General features: G+C 40.7%; 1 protein-coding gene across 1 annotated transcript in view; it reads right to left on the reverse strand.

Moving 5' to 3' along the window:
• Positions 1 to 18,594, reverse strand: part of FRAS1 (Fraser extracellular matrix complex subunit 1) — a 167,594-nt gene that overhangs the window by 52,462 nt on the left and 96,538 nt on the right. The window contains exons 21-29 of the mRNA XM_085221937.1: positions 14,924 to 15,076; positions 11,982 to 12,128; positions 8,545 to 8,691; positions 6,915 to 7,055; positions 6,559 to 6,699; positions 5,829 to 5,969; positions 4,961 to 5,231; positions 3,680 to 3,761; positions 700 to 1,026 (exon numbers count right to left, since the gene is read on the reverse strand). Of these exons, the coding sequence (XP_085078063.1) occupies positions 700 to 1,026; positions 3,680 to 3,761; positions 4,961 to 5,231; positions 5,829 to 5,969; positions 6,559 to 6,699; positions 6,915 to 7,055; positions 8,545 to 8,691; positions 11,982 to 12,128; positions 14,924 to 15,076 (1,550 nt within the window). The remainder of the gene's footprint in view (positions 1 to 699; positions 1,027 to 3,679; positions 3,762 to 4,960; positions 5,232 to 5,828; positions 5,970 to 6,558; positions 6,700 to 6,914; positions 7,056 to 8,544; positions 8,692 to 11,981; positions 12,129 to 14,923; positions 15,077 to 18,594) is intronic.

The raw sequence follows: 18,594 nt of genomic DNA on the forward strand, positions 1-18,594 counted from the left end.
AGCTCCTCCAAAAACAGACAGATGAAGCACCACTGTTTCTAAATTTTACTGCTGTAAGCCTTGTAAAATTTAATACAGCGTCCCACTTCATGTCCAGATACAGAAGACAAACAGCTATTTTTATGTATTTTTATATATTTTTAACAGCTATGAACTGCAATAAAAGTAAGAAACAAAAATTTAAATACTGATTAATGATTACTGAATATAGGTCTCCATGCCCCATCATTTGGGAATTTACCATACAGAAGCATCAGATGAGAGGTTTCAATGGAGTCTGACCCTAGGAGACACCAATGTACCCAAAATACACCCTCTCTCTGTCAGCCTAGTAGCACCTTCATTGTCCCCATTGCTTCAGCCCAGGGAGCAGTTTGACCATCTCACCAGCCCTCTTTCTCTCCATCCACTCTTTCTCCAACTTACCACCCTTATCAGGACAAAACTCTCACCTGCAACTTCAGAACATATACTTAAATTTTTAAATCTCTGAAATGCAAACCTTAAGTTTTTGAAGGTGCACAACCTGAGCTGAACCATTCCCACCGCAAACCAAAAATTCCTGCTAACTTTAATCAACCCACTCCTTTCTCCTGTCTCTGACCATGGGCTGACATGGGATTAGTGACATCTCAGGGATCTAGCAGTATTTCTCCAGTTTGCTCATTTGCTTGCAAGGATTTATGTCACAGCAAGTACCTTGGGAGCAATCTTAATGTGGAAGAGGATGTTCTGGAAGTGGTACCCATCGTTCACTTGCAGAAGAACCGCATCATCCTGGGTGTCAGAGCCATCATGAGCGTAACGTAGCAGTCCACCAGCAAGGTCATTGAGGTGGAACATGTAGATTGAAGAAGCTGAGTCCCTGGGAGGTTTGATCAGCTGACCATGACGTGGAGGCTCTAAAACCATCAACATGACATCCTGAGGATTGTCACCATCTCTCACATCAAGCAACAGGTCTGTTATAGTTCCAATTTCCCCTCTGCGGACAAGGAGAGCCTCATTTCTCAGCAGATAAGGGGCCTGAAACACAAAAGCAGCTCTTAGCTGTTTGCTAAACCTTAGTGATTTAACCAAATCTGGAAAGAAAAATGTGGTGTTGAAGAGATGAATTCGGTTCGTCTCTGGAAGCCTTCTATATCTCAGCAGCAGAGGATCACTCTCCATTCCCCGCCTTCCCTCCTCCCCCCCAGCCAGTAGGAAGATCTAATAATATCTAGTAGTTTAGACTGATTTAGGATTCTCATGCCAGAGCAAGCTTACCAAGGCAAAATACTCAGGACATTTATAACGAAAGCAATTTAGTTATCAGCCAGAGACTGTATTCCCTCGCTGTCTGCATGGAAAAGAAACAAGGGACATAACTTTAATACCACCCACGGAAATTCAAATGGAAATGTGGACTTGAACTATTTTGGAAGGGCTACATTTCACACGTATGTCAGCAGGCCCACCTGAAACACAGACATCTCAGATGCTAAAGATTCATGTATGTGAGCAGCAAGTTTTGAGCTGGGGTGGGGATGGAGACATATCACATTTTCCCCATGTAGAGCCTACAGCTTTCATAACTTAGATACCTTTCTCACGCTTGAAAATAGGACCCCCACAATGTGCATATGTAGGCTGTCTGTCTAAAATGAGCTCCAGAGAGGGAAGAAAGGAAACAAAGAATTCTGATGGTGAGCCAAACTGAGAGGCAGATCTTCAATTAATACTTCTAAGCAGAAATAAGTTCATCAGCTAACACTGAAGGATGTACTTTTACTTGTCTTGAACTAAATCCACCTCGAAGACAGCTAAACTGGGTGTCATCATCACCATTACCTATTTTTCTTTGAAGACGCCTCACAGACTCACAGCATGCTAGAAAGAAAACCAGCTAGAGTCCACATTCCTGCTGATTCAAATTAGTTCTCTAGTTCTTCACCATCAACAATATTCAAAACTGCAGTCTCTATTGATCACAATAAACATCATCTGCCATCAGTAACACCTTGCCTCAGGAGGTGGGCGATCCTGTAGAGACAAAGTCAAAGACCTGGGGACATTCATCAGAACTAACTGCTGCCATCTCACCTGCCTACAACTTATGAGGGTTATTAACCATCGACAGACAAAATTCCTATTATTGAACCTCACTTAGGTATTCTGGGGCAGTGACTGTAGCTGTTACTTAGGTGGATATCCTACTGAGATGAACAAGAGATTAGACTAAGAAAAGATTTCAGCACTGGCCAGACTCAATAGACATAGAACAGAATCAATAGACATGGCTTTTCTTACACTAGAAGTCAAATCAGAACAATTTATATGTTATCGAGTGACTAATATGAAGTATGATTAAAAGCAACGCAATGCAATTATATATTTAATGCCTAAGATTCCTTAGGATAATTCCTAAAGAACATTAAATACATTAAAATAGGACACACACACACACATAAGAGTACAGATGTAGTGGTCAAGTAAGTAGCTCACCATATTTTTGGGCTATTGTTACAATCCGACTACAACCAGCATGAAGCACAGAAAAGCACCTTCCAGACACAAATCCACCCACAATAGCAATGATTAGAAGAGATACATTTCTTAAATCAATCATTCTGAGGATAGATGTTGAGTCAGGCTTGTAAGCAGGTAATCTGCACTAACAGACAAACAAAGATTTATTTCCAGTTAAAGTTTTAACAAGCCACTTAATGCCTCACTGAAGGTGTAAATGGACCTTAAGAGTTGATGATACCATTTGCACTTTTCATAACTGAAGAACAGGTCAAGTAGCCACAACAACTTCAGTTCACATCTATTTGACAAGCTTCCAATTTGACAGTTTTTCCGACAAAAAGAGTTTAGTGCAGGCTGTAGTCATCTTGGAAACACGGGTCCCACTCTACCAAGTGAGCCCAGCCCATGGTGAACATACTTCCACCACAATCAGCAGTCAGCAAGGAACTATGCCTGGGCAGCTGCAGCACATCTGCAGCATTCTGCAATGTCATGCGCTCACAATTTGCAACTTGCACACCTCTTCATGTCTGGCCTTAAGAAGCCTAGCTTTAGAAAATGATTCATGAATGTATTTCCTGTTTAGAATCTCCTGGTGATGCTCTCCCACAGAATGATGCTACAGATTTTAAATAACAATAAATAGAGACGTGGACACTTAGCAGCACCATCAACTTGACTAGAAATGGAGAGCAGTTGAAGAGAGACACTGTAAATAGCCTGTGTTCATTTAATTCCCAGCTATCCTACAAGAGAACATTTAAGTAAAAGCTACTGTCAAGGCATCCCTACCATAAGAATCAATCATCATTCAATCACCCTGCAGTAAGAGACTGAAGTAGACCATCTGCTGATCCAAAGAATAATTAAAATGGCTGAGACTCCTTAGCCCTCCCTGATAATGGTTCTATCTAACATATGGTTCTGTGCGATCACTCTACAAGCAAAGTTAGATGGGCCAGCTTCTTCAGTCACTTTACCCAAGTCCAGTTCTTCCAGATTACTCTGGCCACCTCTCAACAAAACGAGAGTTGAGCCTCACTTGCCTGAGCTGAACACCAGCTTGAGTATTGCTCAGCTCCTTTGTTACCACTGCAAGAAAGCAGGGCTCCAAATGGTAAAAAAAAAAAAAAAAAAATGAGGTTGTTCCCAAGCTTGGTTACATTACCTGTGTTGAAAATGCTTGAATGTTGATCACCTCAGAATGGGAGAACTGCTGATCGCTGACCCTCAAGGAAAGCTGTCCTTTCCTAAAGAAGTTCCCAACAAGCCAAAATACAAGGTAATATAAATGAAGTAATCTCACAGGACCCAGTAAATATATCATTTGTATTTTAAAATATTAACTATTCAGCAAAAATTATTAACTTAGCAAGAGATGCTTTAGATAAAGGTTTTGCAATTCTGGTTTTATGGAACTTTTTCCTGAAGAGTAACAAAAGTCTCAACATGTAATGAATACCTTTAACTATGAAATAATATACCCTCATTTCCCTTTAATTAATGGTACCCACATAGGATGGTGCTTCCAGGATTAAGTACTGATTCTAAATGTCAGCTATTCTCAGCTAAAGAAAAATGACACTTATGCAGCTTTGAAACAGAAACTCCCGCTCTTCAGCACTTTTGTTTCTTATTTATTTTTCAATAAGGCCACCAAGAGCTTTGTACATAACGTTTCTCATGATATAATCTTCATGTTTCATTGTGACTACCAGGTACAAAAACAGAGCATGATACAGAAACTGATAATGCTGCTTCAATCTGGTGAACATGAGCTAACCCTTACATCAGAAGGACACCCAGAAAATCTTATTGAAATCAGTGATCAAAGAACACCCTAATATCTACAGGCAGAAATTTAGAGCAACTCTGTGGGCATCTGTCTGGGCGAAGGCTTTATGGTGATGTAAATCAAGTGTGAAATTTGGCAGGATGACTGGCTCACTGCCTGGCAGCAAGAGAAATCTGCTTTCTTGCAACCTACTTGCACTGTGAGCGCTGCCAGATGCTAATCACTGCTAATTGTCCCAGAACACTAACAGGGCTCATGCTGTAGGCAAAGTTATGATGACTGAATGCAGGCTATGCTGCAGAGCAAATCAGTAACAACATTTGAGCATTTTCCTTACAGTTTCAGAGAACTGTTGTAAGAACCAGCATGATACACCAGTTCTAAACCCACAGGAGACCGTTATGTTTAAGACGGAATCCTGCATCACAATTCAGGCATATGGATTACCGTTACCCCTTACATCATTACGGGAAGTTTCGGACCACCATTTCCACTATGGCACAGTATCTCAAAAATACAATGAAAATATATCTAGTAGCAGTGGGAAGCGTGCTTCAATGTAAGAATGTTTCCAACAGACAAAGGAATACCTGTTTTCAAGATAAATAAATTTTCTTAAGGCAAGGCTTAGAAAAAGTGTTCATGCAGTTATACCTGGATTTCTCTCTGCTGTGCACAAAGCGGACTCTATTCTCCTTCACATCCTTGAAGCTGAAGTGGTCACCTTTGCTCAGCTGCACTTCTTTCCCATTCACCACCATCACTAGCCTGCCATTGGAGGGAGTGCTGTCAATATGGAACAAGAGCTGTCCTGTGTCACCATCCAGATCGCGCACATCCAGTAAGGAGAGGTCTAGGAGCTTTATCCCACCAATCCCTACTGTGAGGGTACTGTTTACACGGAAGCTTGAAGGATGCCTGCTGACTAAAGTGAAAAAAAAAAAAAAAAAGAAGAAGAAGAAAAAAAACACAAAAAAAGAGAAAGAAATATTACTGAATCTATGTTCTAAGTAAAGACAGCACTAAGAAAATTATGCACATCTGCATTTTATGAAGTAAAATGCTGAAGAAAAGTAGCAGCCAGCTTTTAACAGCCACCACAAAACAGCACAAAACTGAGTTCCAAAAACACCTCTGACTGCACATTACTTCTGGTCTTAAAATCTCAACTCTTTACAAAGATAGATAACAGTTGGACAAGGGGAAACAGTTTTAAGTTGAATGAAGGAAGATTCAGGTTGGATATCGGGGAAGTTCTTTACAGAGAGAGTGGTCAGGCACTGGAACAGGCTGCCCAGAGAGGTTGTGGATGCCCCGTCCCTGGAGGTGTTCAAGGCCAGATTGGATGGGGACCTGGGCAGCCTGGTCTAGTATTAGATATGGAGGTGGGTAGCCCCGCATGCAACAAGGGAGTTGGAGCTTTGTGATCCTTGAGATCCCTTCCAACCCAAGCCATTTTATGATTCAATGAAATCTGCTAGAAGCCTGCCAGCTTAGATGCCTCATAAGGAAAGACACTCACCTTCACACTCTCTGGTCCACTTGTTGCCATAGAATCCCTGTCCACAGGCAGAAATACAAATCTTGTTTTTCAGAAAGGTGTTGCTGTCACAGAGGTGGCAAAGACTGTCACTGTCACACTCCAAGCATCCATGAGGACAAGCTGCATTAGATACAATTAGACACAAAATGCAACCCTGAGACACAATTAAAACAGTGCAAATGCTGGTGTGCAGAGCTGTCCTCCAGGTCAAGATGCTAAACATCACTGTCTTACCAACTTGACAAAATCAAAGGGAATGGACAAACTGCTTAGATAAAATAGCTGTTGAGAAGTTCCTTCCTCATTTGACCAGCATTTTGCACTGACTACAGAGAACCTGACACAATCTTCCAGTTGGAAGACACATACTTTTAAGTTACTGTTCTATCAATTTGAATAAAAGTACTCCAAATATGTATTTATGACCTAGCTTCCTAACCCACAAATACAACTGAAACCTTTCTAACAATGTATTTTTAATACTGAGCTTCTATGGACAGTGTATCTACACGGTATTTCATTACTCCAGCATTAGACATATGTAAACACAGATGCAGCCTGTTATTTAATACTCAGGTTGACTGCATTATCTCAACAGTGAGCTAAGACAGCATCGAAGTGCTTCCTCTTCACTTCAGCCTTGCACAGTACACAGAACACAGCCTACAACTTTGGTTCCTCTCCATCACATCGCACTCACTTTGCTTACCTATGCATTTTCGCTGTGCGTGGTCTGCATAATATCCCTTCCTACACTTATAAACACACTGAGTGTCCAAGAGGAAAAATGGAGCTTCACAAAGGCTGCACTCATTTGGTTGGTGACACTGAAGGCAATGCTGATCACACCCTAAAAAACACATGCAAGGAATGAATTCAGAATCCCCTTCCTGATTGTTTCCCATACTATAGTGTAAAGTCCCCAAGCACCACAGCTCCATGGTATGCAAGTGGTGGATAGCAGCAAGAGATGTGACATGTGAGCACATCTTCCATGTGCATCAGCTGGAGACAACAGGGCAACCCACTGGTATAAGTGGTAAGTGGTAACACTCAAGAACTTACTCTGGCACGTGTCCGACTCCTTGTAGAAAGCTGTGGGGCACTGTTCCACACAAGCTCCTTCGTGGAGAACACTGCTCTCCATACACTGCAGGCAGTCGGTCCTCAAGGGGCCTTTACAAGCATTACAGCTCCAGTCACACTCTGGAAGAAAAAATGTCCACAGCCCTCTCTAGGTGAATAGTTCACTGTATACATAAACAGCCTAGCACAGTAAACTTAGTAAAATAAAAACTGTTAAAGATATACTAAAAACAAATAAACAAACAAACCCCTAACATGCTTAGTACTGATTCACTTACTACACAGGATACATATTTCTTCTTCCTCTCTTGAACCTAACATGTCCCAGCTATGTCAAATTTGTGTCAACTCAGCTCTCATTCAACATTAGCAGGGGGGTTGGATTAGATTTCCAGAGGTCCCTTCCAAACCCTACAATTCTGTGATTCTGTAATTCAGACCTGCTATCACTGGCATAGGCTTCCTGCCCATAAAGCCTGACTAACACGTGAGTATAAATGCTCCTTCTCTGCAAACAATGTGTTTGTTGCTCACAATTATCCGCCCTCTTCACCAATCTCATCCTTTCATTTGACTGTGACCAAAAGAAAATGCAACTGTTGCCCCTCACTGTCCAAATACGTGACTGGAAAACAGAAAACCTCCAGATCAAGACAGGATCAGATCTGTCTTCAGATGCCCCTGCAAGTCTCTTCCCTTCAGTCTCTGTAACAGAGTCCCAAAGATACACCTGTGCCAAAGGGCTACTGGAGCTGCTAATATTACTGTTCGTATCTTGGTGGCACTGAAAGGGTCTTTATCAGTCATTAATGACAGATGCATTCAGGTAATGAGACAAACAGACAAGACGAATAGAGGGGAAACAAAGACTTACTGAAATGAGCCCACACAGCATGTCCATGGCAAAGACAAAAAAGGCATCCTGCCCCATTCCAACACATTCAACACTAGATAATGCTACCCCTTTGAACAACTGCAGTGTTAAAAGGTTGATGTTACTTAGTTCAGGTAATTGAGAGAGCTAGTCAGAAATGAACACTAAGCACTCCTCTGTATTATATCATCACATGGTAGTGGTAGCACACAATAAAGCCACGTTATCCTCACTGATTTCCATTATGGAACACTCTCCTTGGAAGTTTTGGAAATCCTTCAAGCTATGTGTTTTTTAAATCACTCAAAATTCATTTTTTGCAGTCATTCAGTGACGCAGTATTTAATAAGACAGAAAGAAGCAGGTAAGTACACAAGGCCCTATAAGCACTCTAAAACAGATTTACACTGCTAAGCTTCCTCATTATTCAGCTGACCCATGACTAAATCAATTCCAGGCTCTGACCATTAAAAAGTTTGCCAGCTCACTTACTAAATCATTTACAAGAGAAGGATTTGCAATAATCTTGTTTTTCACTGAAAGGCTGGAAAATATGACTGATGACTGCTGAAAAAGAGGAAAAGTGTAAAAATCTCACAAGTTATCTGTCACTGAACAACTCTCCTCCCTCTACACATATTTGAAAGCAGGCTACCCTTCAGATCATGCTGCAATAACAGATTATTAGTCAAGCAACTCGCATTTTTTTTCTTTAAATCAGCATTACATTTTCACCTTTGCAAGTCTTGGTTGAAAAGTCCAGATAATACTGCTGAGCGCAGCTCTCATACTGGCATTCTCCAAATAAGAGGACCTTAGCTGGATCTCTGCAAGACGTACAGCCCGTAGCTGATTCACAGTTCAGGCACTGGCTGTTGCAAGCTGCGGAAAACCAAAGACAAAGACAATTACTCTAATTACTGGTGCACCAGCCAATTGTGCAAATAAAAGTGATATAAAACCTGCAGTCGCTCTACTCAAGGACTTCATTGGAGACACTAAAGAAGACTTCAGAATTCTTCCTTCTTATGTTCCTTCTCACACCCTTAAAAACACAAAATGCCTTCTTGCATTTGAAAAAGACTGTAATGCCTCCTTACAGAATCTTATGCTGCTTCTTTCTCTCTTCTGAGAAGATCAGGATAAAAGAATGTATGGGAACTGCTGAATCACTGAATCCTGAACCTCTGATTAATCACCTGAGGCAAGCACTGAGTCAGTCATGGGAGCACAGGTGAAGGCAATTCACCTGTGCAGCTGGAAGGGGTGGAGCCTGGCTGCACCTCTCCTAGACCCATTTAAGAGCTGATTACTTGGGGAAAGGATCTCTTCTGGAGATCCCTCCTCTGGAGTTTTGCTATAAGCCCAGGATGTAGGTAAGCTTTCTATTCTCTTTTTGTCATTATAATCTGCTTTGTCTAACTCTCCTGTTTATTTCATAATTATAACATCTTCATATTTACTGACTATACAAAAATAAATGTGTATTCAAATCCCCGGGGTAACTGTCTTCCCTAACTCTGTCATAGTCTCTTTTAAGCAAAATGTGCCTTACACAATTCCGGACTTAACTCATAAATGCACAAATTTAGGGATCATAATGGACTACTAAAATCCAGTTTTTTAGCCCTGGTAGGACCAAAGGCCTTTTAAATTTTTCTTGCTGCTGCTTCCTTTTTGTTTGCATGGTTTAAAATTTTGGAGTTCTAGGGTGCAAATAAAATGATGGGGGGGAAAAAAAAAAAGTAATCAGGTTTACTGAATCCAGGACCAAAAGTCAGAGATTCAGATTACTTCAGCTCAGTCCTTTGATGTCCTTAGTCTAAACTTGTAAAAATCCATTTTCATTTGCTTTTAAATAAAATTAGACTTCTACAATCAACAAAAATTCCAAATACAGAAGTGTGAAAACGAAGATGTTTTTCTTCTCAAAACGAGACCTAGTGTTCTTCAGAATTACTTGTTTTATCTCAAAAATATCACCAGAAGTCTCTATCTTATTGTGATGCAAATGAATTTCCAACAAAATGTTTATCTGAAGAATCTAGTAACAATTTTCAGTGACTCCGATACCAGTTCCATTTCACCTAACATACAAATAATACGTGGAATATTTACTATTTGTCCAATGCTATGTAAAGACAACTATTGAAAGTACAGCAAAATACGCAACGAGGTCAAAATGTTTAGAAAGTAGGTTTCCCAAGAAGGTATGCCAGAACAGTAAGCAAAAGTGTTTCCAAAAGCAATTCTGTCTGTTAGCTGTATCATCACAACTCTAACTGCTTTTTTTACTAAATCCAAAAATAACTTTCAAAATTTAGCACTGCTCTGCGGACAGATAATTAAAAGCATCTTAAGAACACACATGAATGCACTCAGCACCTCTCTGAACTTCAGTACTAACACAAGTTTCTCAATAGTGTGGGGTGACTAAAATAAACTTTGAAGAGGGACCAAACTTCCTCTGCTGAACTGCCGACCTCTGATTAAATAACTTTCATTACCTCTGAGTGGCAGTTGCTCAGGAGCCTGATATCCAGACAGTTGATATCTACATGGCTTATAAGCAGTACTTCACTTGAAAAGGCATGAGTGACACTTGGAATGAAAAAAATCCAGTGCACCAACACACTTTGCCTTGAGTCTCCTGCCACAGTGAATACATACACTTCTCAAAAAGCCATTTGTAAATGAAGAGATTAGACATGGCACATAGTAGCTGACCTTGCGTGCAAAAATCTATTTGCATTTGAGCTACTGAACCAAATTCAGGAAGGGCAAGTCCTTAAAAACATTCCATTTCTACCAAGAAGTCCTAACGGAAGAGGGTAAGTAGGTTCTCATTAGAAAAGGCCATTCTGGTATAGTCAGCAATAAAAGAATCCATGCAGGAAAGAACAGTGAACATGCTGTAGAGTTTTTAGGAAACTAGCCAGGACAGTGAGATTCTCATGATGCGTTTTCTATTCTTTTTCTAATTCCTTTCCCTTTTTTTAACTTCCATTATTATTATTCTAGAGTCTTTTTAAGTCAACTAAAGAATGGTACAAACTCTTCCAGTTATTTCTTTGAACTCATGCAAGACATCTGCATTTTCACTGGTAAGCTGGAAATGATAGTTTCAAGAGAGTTGTGTATTTCAACAAAAAGCAGGTAAAGCTGACAAACGTATCAGCTTCTTCCTATAGGACCTCATCAGTAAAGAAATGTCATCTAGATGGGATGACAGTGGTACATATATTAACTGCAGTGCAACACAGTTATTCTATCACAAATCAGGGTAACTTAAATCAGGGTAATACAGGCAACAAATTTAAGTGTTCAGGTTCAGATCAACCAAGTCCTTTAAATGCTCATTCATTTTTAGGTATGCATATTATAATGGTTCAATTCAAGTGAGGGTTTTAATATATACATTTTTAATGTCTCTGGGCCATAATTTTGGCATTTTGAAACAAGTCCAATAATTATGTGAGGAATAACTCAATTGATATCAAGGTCAAAGTAAACACAGAACAATAGAAGGAAAGAGAGGCCCTGAGAGATTAACAAGGGATAGCATGAGTAGAATGAAATATTACTAGACTTAACAACAGATCAATCGTATCAAATAATCAGAAGGCGAAAATATCATAGCTCTACTAAGTCAGCTGGGAATTGCCTAAAAACTGTACTTTGTTCTACTGAGGTTTCACACGTGGGGAAAAATGTGGCAGAAATGCTCAGGTTGTATTACAGCTTCCACAGCAGATACTGGCAGTAAGGAGTGGAAGCAGTCTAAGAATTAATATAACTCTTCTAAACTTTCAAGTTTTCACAAAGCACACAATCTACCTGCATGTTTAGCCCCTTCTCTATGTACCACTTAGATGATTTCACAAGAAAGCCAATGCAAGCTCTACTGCAGATTCTTACTATGGGACCCCAAATCCTCCTGTCTTTGAAGCCAATAACAAAACTGCAACAGTTCAAATTCAAACCACGCTGTAAAACCACGCTGTAGGCTCTGTTTCTAAGGCAGCTAATCGCTTCTGTCAACTCACATTACATTTTTAGGCACTCGAAACTTTCCTTCTCCTGGCAATAGGAACAGTAAATGAAGAAGCAAGAAAAGATGTGTCAGTGAAAACACTGTGAAAAGCACATATGGCTTGGAGGGAGACACTCACGTTTGCAGGTCTGGCTCTCATCCTTGTAGTATCCTGGAGAACAGACTGTAACGCACATGTTGGTGTGGGACAGAACCAGGCTGGTATTGCAGGAGGAGCAGGAAAGAGGACCACTACCTCTGCAGGTTTTACATGAAGGATGACATCCTGCAGGGACAGGAAGAGCAAATGTTTCTATTCAAGCAAAAATAGATTTTCAAGACAATTCCAAAGTGTTTAGCAGCTGTATTCTTAGAGATTCAGTGCCAAAAGTCTCTATCAAAGCTTACTGGTGCTCAAGGCTCAGGTGCAGAACCACAAGCATCCCATCTTGTGAAACATGGCTTAAATAGATTCAGTTAAGCTCTCTCATTTCTCTCTCTTTTTACCCATTCCTTTTTACTTCAATCTTCCCTTCCCCTTAAGAAGAACCCTACAAGACCTGGCCAAGAAGCATCTATCAGAAAACAGCAAGGATAGGGAAAACAAGTGTCAGTACCCCTTCTCATGCTATCTCTCAACTATTTTCACGTCAGACACTCCTGAGCCCAAAGTACACTGTCTGTTTAGAATCCCCCCTGACAGAACCACCAAGTGCTTTTCTAACAGCTTTACTCATCTCTGAAGATTTATATCCACCTCTTCAATAGGAATTGCACCAGCTACAATCTATTTCAAGAGCCAACACTAAAAGAGAGTTAACAGTCCATATCACAGAATCACAGGAGTTGGAAGGGACTTCAAAAGATCACAAACTCTCCTGTTCCAGTGCTCTGTCACCCTTATCACACAGAAGATCTTCTGCATGTTAATAGGGAACTTCCTAAACACAAGTTTTAGGCTGTTCCTCCTGTCCTATTACTACACAGCACCAAGAAGAGCCTGGCCCCACCCATTCATCTCTCACCTCCCTTCAGATATCCATGCATTCTCTCTGTATTTCATTAACGACTTTGTAGGCCTCCATCACATTCCTTTCTCCTAAGGTCTCCCATTTTCCAAGTTGAAGAACTTGAGTCTGCTTGGTTGTTCACTGTACAAAAGACATTTGTTGTCCCCTTCCAGCTTTCCTCCCTTCCACTTTGAGAAGGGCAGAACTGCTCACAGCATGCAGCACCTATAGTCAGCAGTAGAACAAGTTCTTTTGCTTTCCTTTCATAGTAGGTCCTAACAGTTTATTTGATTTTGCAATATTGCTGAACACTGAGACAGCATTTGCATAGATTTCAAGATTAGAGCAAAGATGCCATCATTTTGTACATGAGTCTAGAATCAGTTATCTTTGCATCAATGCAACTGCCCACATCAAACTTCCACCTCTTGCTGCATTGACCAGACCCAGTTTTACACGGCCCTTCTGCTTTACAGCCAACAAATCCACTGTCTGTCTCATGTAAGAAAGTACATTACAACCATTCTTTTTCCCTGCATTTTTGAAGAGATATTTTTTTGCCACATCTCTTGTTTATCTTCCCTGTTTTGTTTATTCTCTTTCTGCTTCTTAGTTTGGCTTAGAGTTTTAAAAAACCACAGCAGAGGCCAATAGATCCTACCAATTTCTTGAAAGGGGATACAAACACAAAAAATTGTTAGTCTATTTTATTTCTTGATACACCTTTACCTAAAGAATGATGTCATCATTACACCTATCAGGCCAAATTAATCACAAGCAAGAGCAGGCAAAGGAATCAGAGAAATGACTGCACTACATCATGATGGAGATCTTAAATGCCAGACAAACTGTAATATAAGCTTTGACACAGTCTGAATAATGTAAAACTTCTTTTAAATGAAACCTTTATAGCAAAAGGAAGAAATATTATCCCTAGGCTTAAATTTCTAGGAAGGTAAAATATCTCTCTCAGGGGTCTTTTCTATTAAATGACACTGAATATATTTCATAAGTCTCTGAGATTTCATTTGTCAAAAACCAAGTAAATAGACAGCTCCCAGTATGCTTGAGAATAGCTTCAAAACATTAATCATGAGCAGTCAGACTGGATTAGAAAATGTTACTTCCTGTAAAAGGTGCAGTTTCGGCACCTACATCTTAATTCTAATGCGCAGAATTTCTTGTTTAATTTTCTTCTCTTAAAATAAACTGCAGTACTCTTTGCTTTGTGTAGGATGTTTTAACATGTCTCCATTGGCCACATAACAAAAGCAGCCTACTTACTTCTAAGAGCTCAGGAATGGTAAAGCAGCTCAGACACAGTGTGGAACAACATGAAAACTGAAGGAAATACTCAGATAATAAAGAAACAGAGAAACAGAAGGCTGGATAACAAAATATTTTGGTGCTCCTTCCCCTATACAGATGAAAAGCTGAGTCTACCATACCAGCCTACCTGTGAAGTTAAATGGCTTTAGAACATCCTAGAGACTTTTGGACCATTACTGTAGCAAGACAAAAACTGAAAGATTATAAATGTGGAAGGGGATGATACTCCGCTTTAGGTAGCAGACTTCCTGAGAAGTTCCTACCATCAAGAGTTCTATTTTCTGAGCAGAATTTGCACGGTACTTCGTGGAACACACACTGAAAGCATTTTCAGTGTCTGCATCCTGTAACAGTGCAGGTACACAAACTGGAGACCTGGTAACAGGCATATGGAATATCTCTGTTTTAAATTATCCCTAATTATATTTAAGTAGCTCACTTATTCACAGAATCGACCTCAGGGTAGCCATCTCTAAACAGAACATTGTGCACTGTCATTCTATTCCCTGTGCCACCACCTTTGGGAGGTAGGATTTCCCACATAGACAGAAAATCTGCCCCTCACCTCCTCCTCACAAATATAGCCCTACCTGCTACTCATTATAATCACGTTGTAATAGTTGGATAAGTCCCACTAGCCTCAGCATGTGCTCAAGACAGTGGAGCACTGTGGATAAAACAATATGTCACAAGGATCTCTGCCATCCTGCTGCTACTTGAGGTTTCTACAGGGACTACTCACGTTTGCAGGCGCCGCTCTCTGTGTAGTACCCCGCCGGACAGTCAGGAACGCAGTGATCCCCTAGGAGCAAGTGACGGGCGTTCTGGCACTTGAGACAGAGGCTGCCAGTGTCCCACAGGTTGGCCACACACTGACGGCACAAAGGATGGCAGTCTAAAGGAAGCAGGAGATAACGGATACTGTCATCACAAGTGGACACAACAGAGCTGCTACTGGGGAACACTGCCAACAACTCAAGGAAGGCATTACAGACAAAATTTTCAGAGCCTCTTACCTCTTAACTGGTACACAAGGGCAAGATGTTGAGCACTGCACTCCCTAATGTCCCCAGTCTATTCCTCAAGCTCTCAGCAATGTGTTTTCCCAAAGCGAAAACACCGCGATGCTCAGGAAGAGCACATGATGGGGATGAGGGCAAGAGGAGAAGAATGCTGCTTGAATGTGGCAATTTCTGATTGCTCTCCTTTTAAACATGCACTCCCGGATGTTTGCAAGAGAGGGGATCAGAAACTATCACATTCATCCTGTGCTCTTCCTGAGCATCATGTCTTCACTCCTCCTCAGAATTTCTCTGCATCTCTCCTGTCCTATTCCAGCACGTTCCATTCCATTTGCCCTTAAGTGAGCATGAGAAAGCTTTGTACCAAAGCCAGTGCAAAGGTTTTTGTTTCTCCCAAGCCCTTCTCTGATTTTAGGTGCTTCTACCAATGGATTCACCTTTAACAAACACCTCCTTTTGAAGAACAAAGAGCACAACCTGTACAGCTGTACAATCTTCTCCAGTGGTTAGTTCCTCCTGTTCAGATCTTCCCACACAAATGAGACATCCATACCCTGAAGAGGCCACGGCAGACCTCAAAGCCAACAGCAGCATTTAGAGTGCATATGAGAGAGCCTCTAAACCTTTACCTTTTCCTCTTTTTTTCCCAGCAGCACATGAACTCATGTCTCCTGACCTTTCCCTGAACCTAGGCACATCAAAAGATTTTATAACAAACCTTTTGTATGCACAATGGGGCAGTGTAAGGCAACCTGGAGGCCAAATTAATCCTCATTATGTTAATTCAGAAAGTTATAAAGGAAATGACGACTGTCTTGAAAGAAATGTAATTATGAGGCTTGATTCCAGTACCTGGCCTCTTGTCAGATTTCTACCAAAGGATCAACTTTCTGTCTTTTGTCTGTTATGAAAGCATTACTACAGATTGTCAGGCAATCTAAATTTACAAACTGAAGACAGGTTCACATTGGAGTCTGGGGGAATTCTGCATCCATACCTGCAAGAGAATAATTGCAAATGTTGTCTAAATCCGATCTAATTTCTTCTATACGTTACATGCATGATCCCCACTAAACAGTGATGGAAAAGCACAAATGCAGCTCAGGAATCAGTACAATCCAGACTGCACACAGGATTCAAGGCTCTTAAAGCAGCTGCCTCCTTCACCACTTGATGTTACTCAAGATGTCTAATCTGCCTAGTATCTGCCCACACTCCCAACCTTTCAGATGGGAAATTAACAGCCAGACAGGAGATGAAGGTGAGCAAAATGAAAGAGTATGCTTAAGACAGTGACCCTCTGAGTTCTCAATTCATCACTGTCAGGACAGTGGTAAGAAGAACAAAGCAGTACGTGAGGACACCCTTAAACTCAGTGATAGACCCCCAAACCTGCTTAAAGGGGTTACTGTATTGCAGATTCCTAACTCTCTACAGAAGAGCTTAATTTAACCAGTGCATCATCCTAAAGAGCATATACATCTTTTCTGTCAAAGCAAGTCAAGGTCCCAAACCTGCCCTGCCATCACTAGGGAGACCTGTCATCTTATCTGCAGCCCCACTGAACTAAGAAGGGATTGCAAACAGCTTGCCATAGAATACAGTGCCTCATATCATATAATATAATATAATATAATATAATATCATATCATATCATATCATATCATATCATATCATATCATATCATATCATATCATCCAAAGGTCCCTGAGTATGTGATGTAATTGTATGTATAGAGCTGGAGGTAGGGGGAAAAGTTTTACGTACTCATATTCAATAAATTAACAAATTCAAATAGTTTCTCATGCTTCCAAGTTCAGCTTCCAAGCTCAAAATAATACCCCTCGAGTTTAATCTCCTTCTGGAACCATTGGTCTCTATCATAGAGAAAATTTTGGCAAGAGGCAGTAAGTAATTGAACCCTGCAACTGTTTTTCAGTGACTGTGAACAAGGGATTCCTATGTATGGTCAACAGGTTCCACGAGCAGAGAATAAAAATGGGACAGTGAAAAGCCAGTGTGCCCAAAGAACTAGTATCTTCTATAAATAACTAGGCTCTCCCAAACTATTGCTTAAAAATGTACGTATCTACAAAATCAGGTACTGCCACACTGCTGCAGTAAAGTCTCCTCTTTATGGCCTCTGTTTACTCCTAACGTGTTGAAAGAGATCTTTTCCTCAGCTACTGCTTTATAAGAAATCAGCCTCATCACTCTCTTCCTTCTTTGTAAATCTACGGATCAAAGAACTCACAACACCAAAAAAAAAAGAAAACCTCCAGATGCTCACGGTGAATTTGAGGGACATTGGGAAACTAGTGACAGAGTAAAGGAAGAACTGAAATACTTTGTTTTGGAAAAGATTATTTAAATTTTTCACAGCAGGCTCCCTCTGACATGAGGATGAAAAGAAGTAGAGTATTTTCTTTATGCTTCTCAATAACAACTCATACTGGTATCTGTTTCCTGCTTCTGCCTTCTTCCTGTCCATCCTCAATCCAGCTCCAGTAGGCAAGTTACTGTTCGAGTGCTCTGAGATTTCAGAGGCTTTTATTGCAAGTCAGCGTGAGGTGACTACCCAATTCCATCAGACTTCTTTCAGAACCCAAACTGCATTCTTCAGAGCAGCACGTTACCACCTTGCTCACAGTCAAAAAGAGTTTCCCTTTCTCATTCCCCTTCTTGTTTAATATCTTTATTGATGACCTAGATGAAGGGACTGAGTGTACCCTCAGTAAGTTTGCAGATGACACCAGGTTGGAGGTAGTGTCAATCTGCCTGAGGGTAGGCAGGCCCTTCAGAGAGATCTAATAAGCTGGATCGCTGGGTTTCGGCCTCTTCTCCCAGGCAACAAACCAAACCCGAGGAAATGGCCAGAAGCTGTACCAGAGAAGGTTTAAGTTAGACATAAGGAAGAACTTTTTCTCTCAGAGAGCGGTCAGGCACTCACATGGCTGCCCAGGGAGGTGGTGTAGTTACTGTCTATGGCAGTGTTCAACAGGTGTCTGGATGAGGAGCTGTGAGATACGGTTTAGTGCTTGTGGTAGCAATGGTAATGGGAGGGTGGTTGGACTAGATGATGTTGTAGGTTGTTTCCAACTTTACGATTCTATGATTCTATGATTCATCTTTTTGAGATTACTGACCTGCCTCCCACTATCTAAACAAAACTTTATCCTGCTACCTGTTCAGCTGGATCTAATTTTGCACTCAGTTCAATGTTCTATGCAAAAAAAAACCAACCAAACAAAAAAACCAAACCACAAAACTTAGCTATCTCTGATATTCCTATAAAGCAACTTTCAATGTGAAGTATGATACAATTTCTTACAATGATTTCAATTTCCAGAGTTACATTATTTCCACACCTTCCTTATCAAGTAAAGAAAAC

This window comes from Meleagris gallopavo, chromosome 4 (assembly GCF_905368555.1).
Source record: "Meleagris gallopavo chromosome 4, MGAL_WU_HG_1.1, whole genome shotgun sequence".
Taxonomy (NCBI): domain Eukaryota; kingdom Metazoa; phylum Chordata; class Aves; order Galliformes; family Phasianidae; genus Meleagris; species Meleagris gallopavo.